Consider the following 14344-nt stretch of genomic DNA (forward strand, 5'->3'; position numbering starts at 1 on the left):
GGACTTCGGGGTTCTACCTGGTGAGGGACATGCTGACCCAGCCCCCTTTAAATCATGCTTGTGTGTTATCAGCCAAACTGGGATATCAGTTGACATTGCTATTCAAATTGCACAGTTACAGTTTTAATTTGATACAGACTAAACAAGCAATGTAAAACACACTTAATGGAAGATTCTTTTTTTGGCATGGAACCTGCTTTTCTTTGGCAAGAACCTGCTGTGATTTATGCAGCTGTGATGCCACTACCTGCCCATACCACGATGCTCGTCTGCTGACAGCGTTCAAACTTATTGGTGCTTATTGCTTACAGGTATCTAATTAATCTTGATAGATTGGGGAAACAAAATCACAACCACACTGAAATCAGCAGGAACAGTCCAGCAACAACAGGGCAAGAACACATCCATCCCACTTGCATATTTTGCAGGCACATAAGCGAAAGAAGCAGCATTCTTAGAAAGGATTTGATCTGTACTAGCGAGAAAGGTGTTAAGTTGTATAAGGAAATAAAAGAAAAACAAATATCAAAATTATGCTAGAAAATATGATGAATAAAGAGGGTCTATTAATGCACAGTGAACTTTGGGGGGAAAACCTGACAGATGCCCTGCAGAGCTACATTGGAGCTAATCTGAACCTGAAAGGCACCAGTGGCAGCAGCTTTGCTGCAAACATGCCATGGTTTTAAAAGACAGGGCAGTTAAGCAGAAGCACAAAGTACCATTTCAATTTTTTTTGGTGAATTTTCTCAGTGCAAATTAGAGTATGCCTGAAATAGATTAGTGCTACTCTTCCTTCTGCTATCCTGCGTTTTACAGGACATAACACATACCTATATGAGCTTATTTTAGGGAAGACCACAACTGTTTGTGACAGAGGAGGCTAGAAAAGAAGAGGAAAGCTTTTGCCCAAATTTCAAAACTTTGTTCCAAACCACAGAGCTACTAAAGCTTTTTTACAAGTGCTTGTAAATACTTTTTATGTGCATAAAGAATATTTTGTTTCCTCATACTCATTCAGAGAAGTGGTTCAACCACCTAACCACCTTCTTTAGAAAGTTTCTAAGCAAGCAACGCAAGGCATATATTTGGAATATGAAAGTTTAATCCTGCTCATTAAAACATGACAAACTTATAATTAATTGAGAATGGAGTCAATAATGAGAACATCCTTCAATGTAATGATGTTGGTACTATCAACTTGCAATATGGGAATATGTTACAGAAAGTGAAGTATAATATGAAAAATTGTAAGTCAATTTAAAAAAGAACAGTTCAACGTTTTCCCTTGGGTCCAATCTTTAAAATGCAAATTTTAAATCCTCAAAAGTTATATTTTCCTAGTCATCACATAAGATAATACATTACGTTGTTTTCCTGCAATGAGGAATAATTCAAGGTCTTATATTGCCGGATTAATCTCACAGCCAATATTTAGGAAAGGTTTCTTTTGGAGCTAATCAAACAACAAAAGCAATCTTCAAACTGTGCCATATTCATTGATTTGTAAGGTATCTTAAACTTCTGTTTTATTAAATGCAGCTTAAATTAGCAACAGCTTTAAATCCACCTGCTCATGACACCCCTTGAATTTCACAGACATTATGGGAGATAGGTAAAAAGAAAATGCATTCAGATCAAAATTATTAGGACAAACTTTTTTTTTTTTTTTTTTTGAATGAAAGATGACATTTCAGTTTTAAGATAGCACCAAGCTACATCCCTATTCCCTACCTGATGTCGCATATCTGGAGGTTGTTGCCGATGGTATTCAGTTTACTTTTTCTTATGGAGCTAACCGCCTTGACCTTACTGGATAAGGTATGTCCACTGATTCCTCCAAATAATGCTTATTTCTTTGCACATATGAGAAGGATAAGTGTCAATGTACAAATTTATGACATTCTTAGGCTTTCAGTATCACAACAGTATCATTAGGTTAAAGGACATTACTCCACAGAGGAGTAATGTTGTGATGGTACATCTGTTACCATAGGGACAAGCGGTAGGGAACACTGTGTGGAAGCATGTAATACCATCCCAATCTTCACCTTCACTACTAGTTAGCGTTGGTAGTTTCTTTTCTTTCTGTGAGCGGTCATACACGTGTGAACAGGATTTTGCCATGGTTTGAGAACATGTTTCAATGTAAAAATTGAAATGCCTGACTGTCGGCACTAAGAGATTCCTGAGTTAGCATGGCCGAGCTTTGAGCTCTGGATAAAGAAGTTTTAGAGCCGACTCACCTCCCTCCGTGTCCTCAATGACTGTGTGCAACAGAGAAACCATGTTTCAACACAGGTGATGCCTACGATCAAATAATATAATATAACACAATACTCCATTAACTCACATGTGTTAGAAGCTGCCAGCGCAAATCTTTTTCAGACCCAAGGAAGGATATCCAAATATTGGGTAATGCACTCTGACTGGGAAGACTATCAGTGAGTTTCTCTGTTTGTTTATATAAATGGGCCAATACTTTTTAAAGCACTTCAGAGCACTTAACTAAATCAAACAAGCACTTGAACTTTAAATATCTAGCAAGAGAAGCTATTGACAAGTATGACTTTACTTAGTAAATCCTAATATCTTTGCGACCTTTCATTCATGCAGTCTCTTCACGAAGAGAAGCACCAGGCTCTCACCTCCACTCTGCTCTGCTGTAAGACAGAGGGAAGAGCAACTGCCTAGCCCCCTTTTCGCTAAAGCAAACCGCTTTATTTATTTCCTATATGGGGATCCTGGGCCCACAGTAACCTTTAGAAAGCAGTTTCTAATTTCGAAATCCTATTCTCTCTCTTACTTGGCCTTTAAAGTAGGATTTCTCCATCTTATGAACCTCCTTTTCAACTCTTTGCTATCCACAGGTTGCTAAACCTTGATTTGGGAATATAATGTTTACCAATCATCCTTTTAATTCCCATCAGGTCAAAAATGCTGTGGGAACAGCTTGCTATGCTCAGGAGAAGGGTGCTTTTGGTAAGTAGTCTTAAAATGGCATTAGTGTCACATGCACCTTTTTAGGTCTTCATACCTGTAATACACTCCCTAGCTGCTGCGTTATATACAATTACACTGGTCATTTCCTCATCTAGATTGGTGTGACCTAACTAACATGTGATGAATCAGCATCCAAATGAATAATCTGAAAGATTATTCTATAGCTCTGGACAGTATGTTTTTTTGGAAACATTATGATTTCATATGGGTCAAGTAACATACAACTCCATAGCTGGACTCTGTCAAATCAAGTTTGCTGTATGCTCTGAAAAACAGGATGGGTTTATGCATTTTGAGGAAAGACAGTTTTCAGAAGGAGAAAGCCACTGATGAAGGCCAGTCCAGCCTCAAGCATTAAGCTGGCCCTGAGAACCAAGAAGGAAGGAACGTTTCCATTCCGGAGCTGGTACATCACATTCCCTAAAAATCCCACACCACATTTTGATTTTTATTTCTCTCTCAATGTGTTTTGCCCACAGTCTGCATAATGTGGCAGAAGGGAGGTGATAAAATAAGCCTTTACTTTAACCTGGTCATTTGGTTTTTAGAGAAAGTAAGTGTTTTTAAGCTATATTCTGGAGCTCATTAACCACATCGGGATTTCAGTTTGCCAGTTTTAGGAGACATGTCATATGTCCTGAAAGCGGTACTGGCTGTTTGGGATTTGTACTCACCAGTTGGCTAACGAACATTCTCAACACCCTATTTTGTTAGAAAAAAACCCAACAGATGCAGTGGAAAATATGAACTACCCTGTGCTAAAGCTTCAGTCTACGTACAGTTCCTAAAAGAAACAGCTTTGAAAATTCTTCGAAATACCCTGTAAGTTATAATTGGGTTTTAATGTATAAAACGGCTGAGTAATTTAAATGTTTGGAAAAGAAAACAGTCTTTCCTAGAGTTTATGAAGTGATAAGTCTATCTCTTAGAATGATTAACCATGAATCCTGATTTCAAACACAAGCGTTTACTAGCATATGCTCTCCACAGCTGACATGGTAAGATCATACAGTTTTATCAAATTAATATTCCAGGGCCCAACTCTGATATTAAATCCCCATTCCCCACCTCCCCCTTGAGTAAGTGCCTTGGTTTCTATGCAAGTAATTTTACTTCCTACACTTAAACAACAAGCGAAATCAGGATTAAGCTCTGCTCATGATGCATTTTGGTCTACTGAATGACACAAGGTAGATTTGTATGTACAGGATGCATACCATGACATTCCCACTGGAAACTGAAAAAAACCCCAAAGCATCCAAACGCAAAGCCCAAAAACTAGTGATATTCAAGGATAATACAATAATCATTCACTTAAAGAAAAATTTTTAGTATTGAATGCATATTGGAGAGACAAATGAAGTACAGCCAGAACAGCAGAAAGCATGCTTTTGGGTAAGAATGCCCCAAATAACATCCCATTTTAGAACAGTGCTAAGACAAGACTGACAAAAGAAAGTGCAATTCAGCTTTGAACAAACTGCAAACAAGTAACAAGAACTAATTATTTAGAAAGCCCTTCAAGATCTCATGGCTTTGATAAAAATGAATTAAAGGGTGAAATTAAAAAAATACAATTAAAACTTAGACAAGATGAGCTGAAAGAGAAAGAGAGACAAAAGCAGTGAAAAGAAACAGATCCAGCAAAAGTACTGGTCTACTTTATTCTAATAATAGAGTCATCAACAGAGTATCTGTATGCACTAACACCTAATTTGAGCATCCTGAATTCTGATCCTGATTTCTAGAGATGGCAACTACATATTAAAAAAAAAATAACACTTAAATTGCTCATTACTAGAAATAGATTGATTTGCATGAGAAAGGTTCAGAGTTACATTCCCATTTCATTTACAAATATTAAGATCATGAAATGAAGTCTCAAAGTCCTAACTCCCGGGCTAACACTTCCCCCCCGTAGGTAACAGCATCATTGCCCCGGGACCTGGGAAATAACACATCCAGTGGCCACAGGGAAGAGGCAGTGTGAGTGAGCCTGGCAAAAACTGGAAAAGATCTTTGGAGATGAGCATGAGAACTTGCAGTTCTGTTTGGTATTCTAAGACAAACAAATAGAGAAACATCCAAATGGCAAACACCATCAGCAGCGAAGGCCTGACTTTATTTACGTCCATCTGAGTACCTGACCACACATGTCAGGGGCAAATCGCTCAACCAAGTCAAAACCATGGGACTGTTCAGTAGAAGCAGAAAGATCTGCTCATGCAGAGCAACCTCCAAAGCCGTGGTCGTGCTCAACCTTTCTATTTCTCATTAGTTTTCCTCCCTTCAGCAAAACTTGCTGGTATACGAGGTCAGCTACTTTATTCTTAAGTTTGTGAATGTAAAATGACCAAAGAAACATGAGTTTACTGCGCCACAGAAGATAATTGCCAGAGCAATGCAACACGGTGTATGTCGGGCACAAGAGAAGATGGCTGATACTCTATGGTCAGCACAGTTTGAACCGCTTGCTGAATTTGTTTACCAAATACCAGTTTAAGCCGTGGTTTGGGTTTTTTTGGGGGGTGGGGATGAGTGGGTGATGTTAAAGTTAATATGAGCAAATCACCAAGGTATTAGAAAAACAGCAGCTGATGAACCTGCTGCTTTAGACAATAGCTCAGGGATCTAGATTACTGTTTTGCCATACTTCCAGCTCTATGCTAAACATCAGGTTGTCAGAATTGTCTTCGCCCCCTGAATGCTACATGTGAAAACTCTTATTTTTGTGTTCTAACACTTATACCTAAGTATATAGTTAAGTATACAGTTAAGAGCCACCTTAGCGTTCTTCAAAACCATCCCGAAGTATCAGATCTCCCTTTGTTTTGAAGGTAAGAGTTTGTTTTACCCAAGGGAGCAGCTTGTCAACTTCTAGGACCTTCAGCCACTAATCTCTCTCTCACCTTTAAGTGTCTAACATGCGTTTCCTCATTTTACCTTACTGAACATTCACCGCTGCCAAAATGCATGTATTGAACGTAACGAGAGCGCTGTCTCTGATCACCCTGGACTCTCAGAAAGTTCAGGAGCAGGGCCAAAACTGCAAGGTTGGCTTCAAGATTACGCGTGAGCCACTGCCACGACTGAAGCTGTACGCATCAGGGGGCACACACACACACCCACCCCACCGCGCTGCTGGCTGCAGTCTCCCACCCCCCCGGCAGCTCCTGCGTGCTTGTTCCACCAGACAAACGGCAGAGGAGAGGGAGCGAACCCCCTTCGTGGACTCACCATCCTTTTCTAGTCACATTCACTACGCATTGCATTAGAAAATCGTAACGGTGTTAAAATATTTTGGCAGGATTTGTTATGGCCAGATCACTCACTTCCTTTGGGACACACAAAGCCTCCTCTGGCAATGAAACAGCCCAAATGTCAGCAAATCCTATAGAACAGAAAACGGTCTGTCAATGTAAAGCCTAAATGAATCTCCAATTAAACAAACAAAAATATAACATAAAAAATGCACATACAGAGAAGAGAAACAACCTAGAGATGCTCACTTTCTATTAAGGGTTGGTTGTGGGGTTTTTTTCTCCCGTCCCCCCAACCCCGCCACCCTCCAGAAACTTCTAAACAGCATCCCAGTGTATTCATCACAAGGTGCTATTAGAGCACAAGCTCACTCCAAGTGTTACCAATTCACGGACAGATTAGAGGGCACATTAATAACGTAGTTAATATGAAGTGTTTAGAGCCTTTACTTCGGTGACAAATACGACTCAGCCAAATTTCCTGACCATTGAGGCCACGGAGGAACAATTTGGTAGATTTCATCAACAGTTCTAATTATGTTCCTGTCAAGTCGAGAACAAAGTAATCCATAACTGGGGGGCTGCTCGGAGACAGTGCCACGTGAGAGTAATTTATGCCCAGGGCCCTCGCTGTAGTTAGTGTGCACAACGCTTGACTAACAAGTGGGTTCAAAACCTGGAATTTATTAGGGAAAACGCAGCCCTCCAGCTCCGAGCAGCTCGTCGGGTGCAGGCTTAGGAGGAGTTACGAGGCAAAGTCTCCTTGTTTATACAAGCATCCGAAGCCCACGCTGGCCTCAGCGGGTTTTAAAAGGCAAGATTTCAGCCCAAAGCGTGGCACGGGCTTCTGCCAGAGCTGGGGAGCCCACTGTGGAGAGCAGGGCGGACCCAGCACTCTGAAAAAACGTTCCAGTCCTTGGGACACCGGCACCACCACCTCGCAGGCTGAGCAGCACCGATGCCCTTTCGTGATCCTATAAATAACACGCTAATGAAAGATGCAAAGGGATTATTAGTAACAGTAAACTAAAATGCCACAATACACGACGCATTTCTTACCGCAGCCCAACTGGGAAACAGGCTGAGAAAGGGAAGGAGGAGGGGGGGGGTAAACGGGGGAGAAGCTGTCATGTAATTTTGAGTCATTTTCCACTGTGATCTATATTGGGATGTGGCTTCTATCCTTTCAAACGGGATCATTTTATGTATGACACTCTTGATGCATTTCACAAAAAGGTAGGAACGTCTCCCGATCACTAGGAGAGGTGCAAAGCCTGGCAGCGGTCACTCAGGACCAGCTACTTGCGTTAAGTAGTAAGATGTTAGGGAAAGCAAAATGATGCATTTCAAATGTAATTAAGAATAGTATCTGTAAACACAGGGCAAAATAGCATTAGCAAAAATTAGATTAATGTGATAAATACAAAATGCCTAATGGGTTTTAAAGCTTAGTTTTCTGAAGGTAGCTGTGGGCATAGGCTGCTGTCAGCAGTTTTAGATTTTTATTTAACAGGACAAAAATCATAGGACTTGACAAAAAAAGTCATTTCACAGCGAAGACACAAGCTTACAAAAGCGTCACCAGCTAACCACAGCAGCAGCCTGCTTTAGTGGACAAAACATCAGCTCCGATAAGGGGAATGCGCCCACCCAGGACCCCTCCTGGAGACTGACATGGCGTGTGGTCCCGGGATGGTCACCTTCTTCACCCATGTTCCCCACCGGTAAGATGGGTGCAGGCATGTGAAGACAAGGTCGTTGTCCCCACATCGCGTATCTTACCAGTGGATTTTTGGCTGTACAAAAACTTTACGAGCTTTGCTAAACTGCTGGTTTTACTTCACCTATTAAATAGTAGTTGAACACCGGCACAGAGCGAACGCAGAGCACAGTTGTGGGGCACTACAGCAAAACCCTGAGCTTCTGCTGTCACACTCTGCTGGGGTTACTTATTCAAATGTGCTTGAACCTGTAAGTTATTTGACGTCAAATGCAGGGAATTTCCCAGCCCTACTGAGTGGGACAGTATCAGTCTTGTGCAACTGAAGCTTCGCAGAATTGTGATTACTTGCACCCTTTGCATCCAAGGATTAAAAAAAAAAAAAAAAGAACCAAAAAGAAACCCCACAAAACCCCCAACCAAACCACTTACAAGGACTGGTGGCTTAAGCTTCACAAGAAGGCGAAGTGAAAATGGAAGGACACAGTCCCATTCTGCAGATGTGAAAAGAGAAACCACTCTGGTAAATCAGACGGACGGTGATTTGGAAGCCGAGTGATGCCTGGACATTATAATTCCCAGACTCGTGATTCAGTCACAAGACACGCTTCCTTTCCTGGTGAAATGTCATGCTGCCTCATGCTTCTGTTACAGAACACATCTTAACCAAGTGTAGCAAAAGCATGATGATCCCATTAAGTATCTAACATCTAATACCTTGTGAAAACTAATTTAGTGCTTTATCAAATCTCTAGTTTGTATGTAGAGCATAAACTGGCTACATTTGCTAATAGGGCAGATTGACCCATCCCATATATTATCAAACCACATCAAAGTCTGCTGGAGGACATAGCCTTAGCTACTTATTATCCCTTGCATTAACTCTCTCACTAGCTACTCGACCAATACATTTTCCTGTAATACATCTGTCATGATTTTGCAGAGAAATCAGCAATTCTGAACAGTGCAGCAGTTAGGGACAGATAACAGGACTAAACCCATCATGGTCGCCTGGCTTTCCAATCTACTGTTAATTGGCGCAGACGAAAGCCCCGAGAGCTGGGCTCGCACAACAGCACACCGCTGCTGCGCCCCAGAGAGCCGGCCTCTTAGATTTGTATTTTTAGAGCTTTAGCCATTCACATGATTTCTTCACAATTTATTAAATACAAGAGAGAAATAAAGAAATCGTTGGATGCCAACACCTACAAATTTACAAGATTTATGTATTAAAAAAAAATTTGTATTAAAAAAAAGGGTTTTTTTTCTTTAGCAGAAAAAGGGCATCTTATGCAAGAGAAATAATGACTTAGTAATAAGGGAAAAATGCTAAAATATTACTCCTAATAATGTTAGCAATAGTGGATGAAATAAGAACGTCTTTCTTGGCTTGGATGCTATACAATTGTATTCCCACATATTATATTTAAGGTCTCATTTGTGACACTGTATAATGACTTGTATATCTGAAGCCATGCTTCCAACTGTCTGGCAACTTGCATGTATGGCTTACAGAGGGTTTGGGTTTAGCTGGTTGGTTGGTTTGCGTTTAAGCCACAGTTGCTACTATTTTCTGTTAGACAGTGTTTGTCTTTGGACTTGGAAATCCTGAACCATTGTACATGGGGGTCTTACTGACCTTTTCTGACCATTTGACTACCTATCATCACCGTAACCCAGAAGCTAGTGCTAGTATATATTAAAAAAGAAAAAAGGCAAGGCAAAACACAAAACATACTCTCTCTCTCTCCAAAAAGAAACCAAACTCAGTCAGTGGAAATAAAAATTGCCTCTCTCACTTTGCATATGTGATTGTATATAGTTCTGAACTCATCTCCCTTGTACAACCCTAGTCATTCACATTTAATTCTATGGCTTCATTTGTTTTCTCTTTGTACAGTTTCTCAAGCACTATCATAATCTTTTCCATTATAAATTCTGGCCCTTCATATCTTCAAACAGTAATATAAACAAGTAAAAGGCATTTTTGGGGGGCATGTGTGCATATCAGTAGAAGTGTAGTTTCTTGGTGATCCCAGATCCCATTAGTGATGGGTCATATTTAATCCAGAAAATATTAAACACTGCTTACAGCCCAGCTGTGGTTTAGCATCACCAATTCAGCCAGGCCAATACAGAGAGTCTTCTACTGGGTAAACCTTCCAAAAAGTTACTTTTAGCTAGGGGGGAATAAATTAGATTAAAAAGAAAAAAACACCACACCAAGAAACCCAAAACAAAAAAAAGTGGCTGGTGAGTTAAAACATCACGATTCCACGTTACTGAATTGAACTGCAAGTCTCTGGAGCCTTATTCCCCCCCTTCCTTCCCCTCTGTATTTTTCTTCTTCTGTTTTTATGTTGAAATCACAGGAACTACGCAGCCTAGCAAGGCTGTAATCACTCAGCAGGAGCCTGGCACAAGCACAATGCAACCACCAGCCAGGCAGCAGGAAAATGAAGGAAATCTCTCTCTCCCTCCCCCCTAGGTTTCTTAAAAGGGGCTCTCGTGAATGAATCTTCCCGGTAGCCACCAACAATTTCTTATTCCTTCCGAGCAATCATCAATTTCAGCATCAAGTGGTTTAGTGGCTCTACAACTGGTAGTGGCAGCAGAGTAAGCCCAGCATGCAAACGTTTTGGCTAATTTAAAACCCTTGTGCTGCCGAATCAAACATGACAAGACAACAGTAAAAAGAGAGGCTATTATCCCAAATGAGAGTCGGCGGATGGCTGAAATTGGCTTGAGTGGCAGAGACAAAAGAGGTGGAAGGAGCAGGGACAACCAGGCATGATAATACCAGATGCAGCCTACTCTTTCTCCCCCACTCCCCAGCCCAGTCACACATACCGCTACCTGGAGGAGAAAAAGCAGCATTTCTGAGTTTCATGGCCAGGCAGAGAAAAATACACTTTAAGAAGATTCAAGATAAATTAGTACTTGGTAAAGCATCTGCCCCATGGGCATAGAGAAACTTAACTTCCAAGAGACATCGCCCTTTCAATAGAAACCCTAACACTCCGAAGACTAAAAACTGTCATTTCCTACCTGAATTCATGTCCTGCTGCCCAGAGTTCACGGCCATGAGTGAGGATTGGAAGCACTGATTTAGGATAGAGTAACCTTAAAATAAGAATAATCTGTGGCGTGGCTACTGGTGAATAGCTGCTACCCACACACTGCTCACCAAGCGCCCAGAATTCAAAGAGCTGCTGGGGAGGAAAAGTGGAGGGCAGAGGAATTAATTTTGCAAGGCGTTTGGGAGACCACAAGCAGACTGATGATGTTCAGAGCCATGAACCCTGGTGATGGCTTGCAGCTCACAGAATGATGACCTGTGGGATCACTGGAGAGCAAGCAAGTTGTCTTTTGCAAGATTAACAATTTAAAAGTGCTGAAATTAATTTTGTTTAATAGCTGTGGGTGCAGACTCCTTACAAAGTAGGTTGCAAGGTCAGCAAGCTTCCTAAAGCCTTTTAAAATGCAGCTTTTTATAGGGACAGTAGATTTAGGGTGGCTTAGGGCTTAAAGATCTAAAAAGCAAAAGAAGTGTAAGAGGTCATTTCCTACCACTTCCAAATCTTGGGTGAAGACACGTGCCCTGTCTCACTTCTCCCTCTGTAACATACACTTACTGGTACCTCCAAAGCTACCTGACGCAGTGTGGGTTTTTGGGGGTAGGCAAGGTGAAAAAAGGCATTTAAATCAAACACAAGAACCAGATTAACCACTACGTAGCAGGTTTAGAGACCCATTGGAACATGCCTACCTGTGTGGTAGGAGAAAAGAAAAAAAAATTAATAAAAGATATATAGGAAAATGAGAGACTGGGAGGGGAAAGGCAAAGGCAGGGAGAGTACTCACACCATTGTCGTCGTTCCAAAGTAGCTCACCTGTGATTCACATCTGCTTCCTTATACAAGACCATACCCTGCAATTACTGTACCGTACAGAGTGTTTCAAGGAACAGCTTGGCACACCACTGAAATCCAGATCAACCATTTAAAACACTTGCTCAGCTTCACACCCTAGTACGTGTGAGCTATCACTCCCATCCTACCAGCACATGCTGGCTAGCACTCCCTAACAGGACGCTTTTGTTCTACATTTTTAGCAACAGCATCCAACTAATTGGACAGGTAAAATACTTGTACTCATAGCCAGCGCAAGTTTGGGGAATAGAAACAGGGCATTTGTTTTACACCACTGCGTATGATGGTCTGAATTTGCTGAATTAATCCGCAGGGCTTTGAAAAGTATTCACAATTTGTGCAGTTGGGCCTGTATGAACAGTGGACTCATGATTTCAGGCAGGATTCTAACCCCCAAAAAGGCTGCAACCCAATGCAAAAAAAATTCAGTGTTTATACACATCCACCACATCTTGCAAGCACATCTTCCCAGGGAACAGAGAAGCCCAGGTGAGGATATGATCACAATAGTTACAGCGCGTGCTTCATCCCGCCCACTTCTTTTAAACTTTCCCCCTCTTCCACCAAGTGAAGGAAACACAGGGTTTACTTTCCAGACAAAACCCAAACCCAGTAAGATGCCAAGCGTGGACACACAAGCGTCGCCACACAGCCTGACCCTAGGACAAGCGAGCGTCACCGAGCAGGGAGACCTGCACTGGCCACGGAAACGCTCCAGCCTTTGTGGGCAGCCCAGAGGAGAGAAGCATGTTGTCCCGTGTAACAAAACTTAGCTGCTACTGTCCTGCAGGTGGAGGGTGCCGTTCCCCTGGCAATGAGGTAATTGACAGTCATTAGAGAGGGCAGAATTAATTCTGCTGTGAGCCCACCACTGACAGCAGCCAAAGCAAACGCACCAGCCATTTTTCTCTGCCCCTTTCACAGGGAGTTAGAACAAAGAAAGGGGCCCCTGGGAAATACTAAGACACCACAAGAAAATAATTTTAGATGCATATTAATATTGCCACCGAATAGCGTATGCTTTCAGGCTGACACATGCTGCTGCTGTGGTGGTTGTTCCCTTTTCCCCCACCCCCCCTCAAAGTTGAATTCATATCCTCATGCAGCACTCCATGAAAAGCCCAGTTCACAGTTCAGCAAGGCACTGCTTGAAAGGCAAGCCGGATACAGGTCCTTAGGGCATCTCATCCATCCTGCACTTGGATGGCATTCTCCACCAAGGGACCCCATTAGGAAGGAAGGGCAAGCTGAAATCCTAACCCAAAGCAGGCTGAAACAGCAACGGCATACTGGTATAGCAGCGATGGATGAGACTCCATTTGTCTTCAAAGCATGGGAAGCCAATATATCTGCTTCACTGCAAACTCAACTTTACTTTCCAACCTTGTAGTGTACTTAAAGCTAAAACGTGGATCAGCTTTCTATCCGGGGATAAGGCAGCAGAGAAGTGTCACCCAAGACTCCAATTAAACAGATGAGGAGTGACGCACTTCCAATGCAACTCCATACAGCAAAACACCCCGAGATACACTCTCTGTGCTTAAAATCAATCGCCCAGGAAGGTATTGCCACAAGCTACAGAAGGTTTCCTTTCCCTTCCCTACAGTGGGATAACTCAGAAGCATCTTACGCTAGTACAAAGCTTGCTGGAAAATGCAGTGGCTGTAGGAATGCTATCAATACCAGAGGTACCGCAGATGCTGCTCTCCCTACAGGCCCTTCCAAGCAGGAAGAAACAATACGCTCCTTCTGCAGCCCAAGTAATTATAGACTTGCCAATATTGCTTTATATTTCCCTCTTCATAAAAGAGCTTTGTATCAGTGTTGAACAAGTTGAGCTGTGAGACTAGTGCTTATCTGGAAGTCTCTGAGCTAAACTTGGGCCTGGCAGAAGTAGGTGAAGCTTCACTCACATCAGGAAAGGCGATTCTGTTTATACCAGGCCTGAACACGGCCAAACCAGCTTCCTTCAACACTGCTTGTGAAAATATTTAAGCTTAAGTAGGTGTAATTCCCTCATGGATAATATATAAGTATACATCTCCGGACTTCTCGATCTCTTTACATGTTCGTATAGCCAGTATGTAACGTTACAGCACAAACTCACATTCTTCATCCGTGGGGCCAATTTCAAGGAGAACATAGACATTCAAGTACTGTAAGGTAAAAAAAAAAATAAAAAAAATTACACTTTTGAAAGCTAGTCACCTGCTTATAGGAAGCTCTAGCCAGGGCTCTTATTTACAGTTCAGTGGTATCTACTGTTGCAGGTGAGAACCTCCTGCGCCAGGAGCCATACAAGTGCAAAGAGAGAAGACTGCCATGACCGATACATCATGCAATTCAAAGAGACCAGCAAGAGAACTGCTGGGAATTGAATGCACGTGTCCTGTGCTCCAGCCAGGAGCCTAAACCTAAAGGTTATCCTG

At 42.0% G+C, this 14344-nt stretch overlaps 1 protein-coding gene across 29 annotated transcripts in view; it reads right to left on the bottom strand.

The window, feature by feature from the left end:
- ESRRG (estrogen related receptor gamma) overlaps window positions 1-14344 on the bottom strand; it is a 406664-nt gene that overhangs the window by 228500 nt on the left and 163820 nt on the right. For 8 of the 29 annotated variants that reach the window (XM_055816313.1, XM_027788557.2, XM_027788560.2 and 5 more), the window contains one exon: window positions 6336-6394. The exons of 18 other annotated variants lie outside the window; for them this stretch is intronic. Coding sequence is in view for 3 of the 11 variants with exons in the window: in XM_055816292.1 (XP_055672267.1) it covers window positions 6336-6394 (59 nt within the window). In the remaining 8 variants the exon portion in view is untranslated. Of the gene's footprint in view, window positions 1-6240; window positions 6395-8415; window positions 8432-14344 lie in introns of those variants that run through there. 3 more of the 29 variants (XM_055816296.1, XM_055816295.1, XM_055816315.1) reach the window with 2 other exon arrangements.

The sequence above is a fragment of the Falco peregrinus genome, chromosome 11 (assembly GCF_023634155.1).
Source record: "Falco peregrinus isolate bFalPer1 chromosome 11, bFalPer1.pri, whole genome shotgun sequence".
Classification (NCBI taxonomy): Eukaryota; Metazoa; Chordata; class Aves; order Falconiformes; family Falconidae; genus Falco; species Falco peregrinus.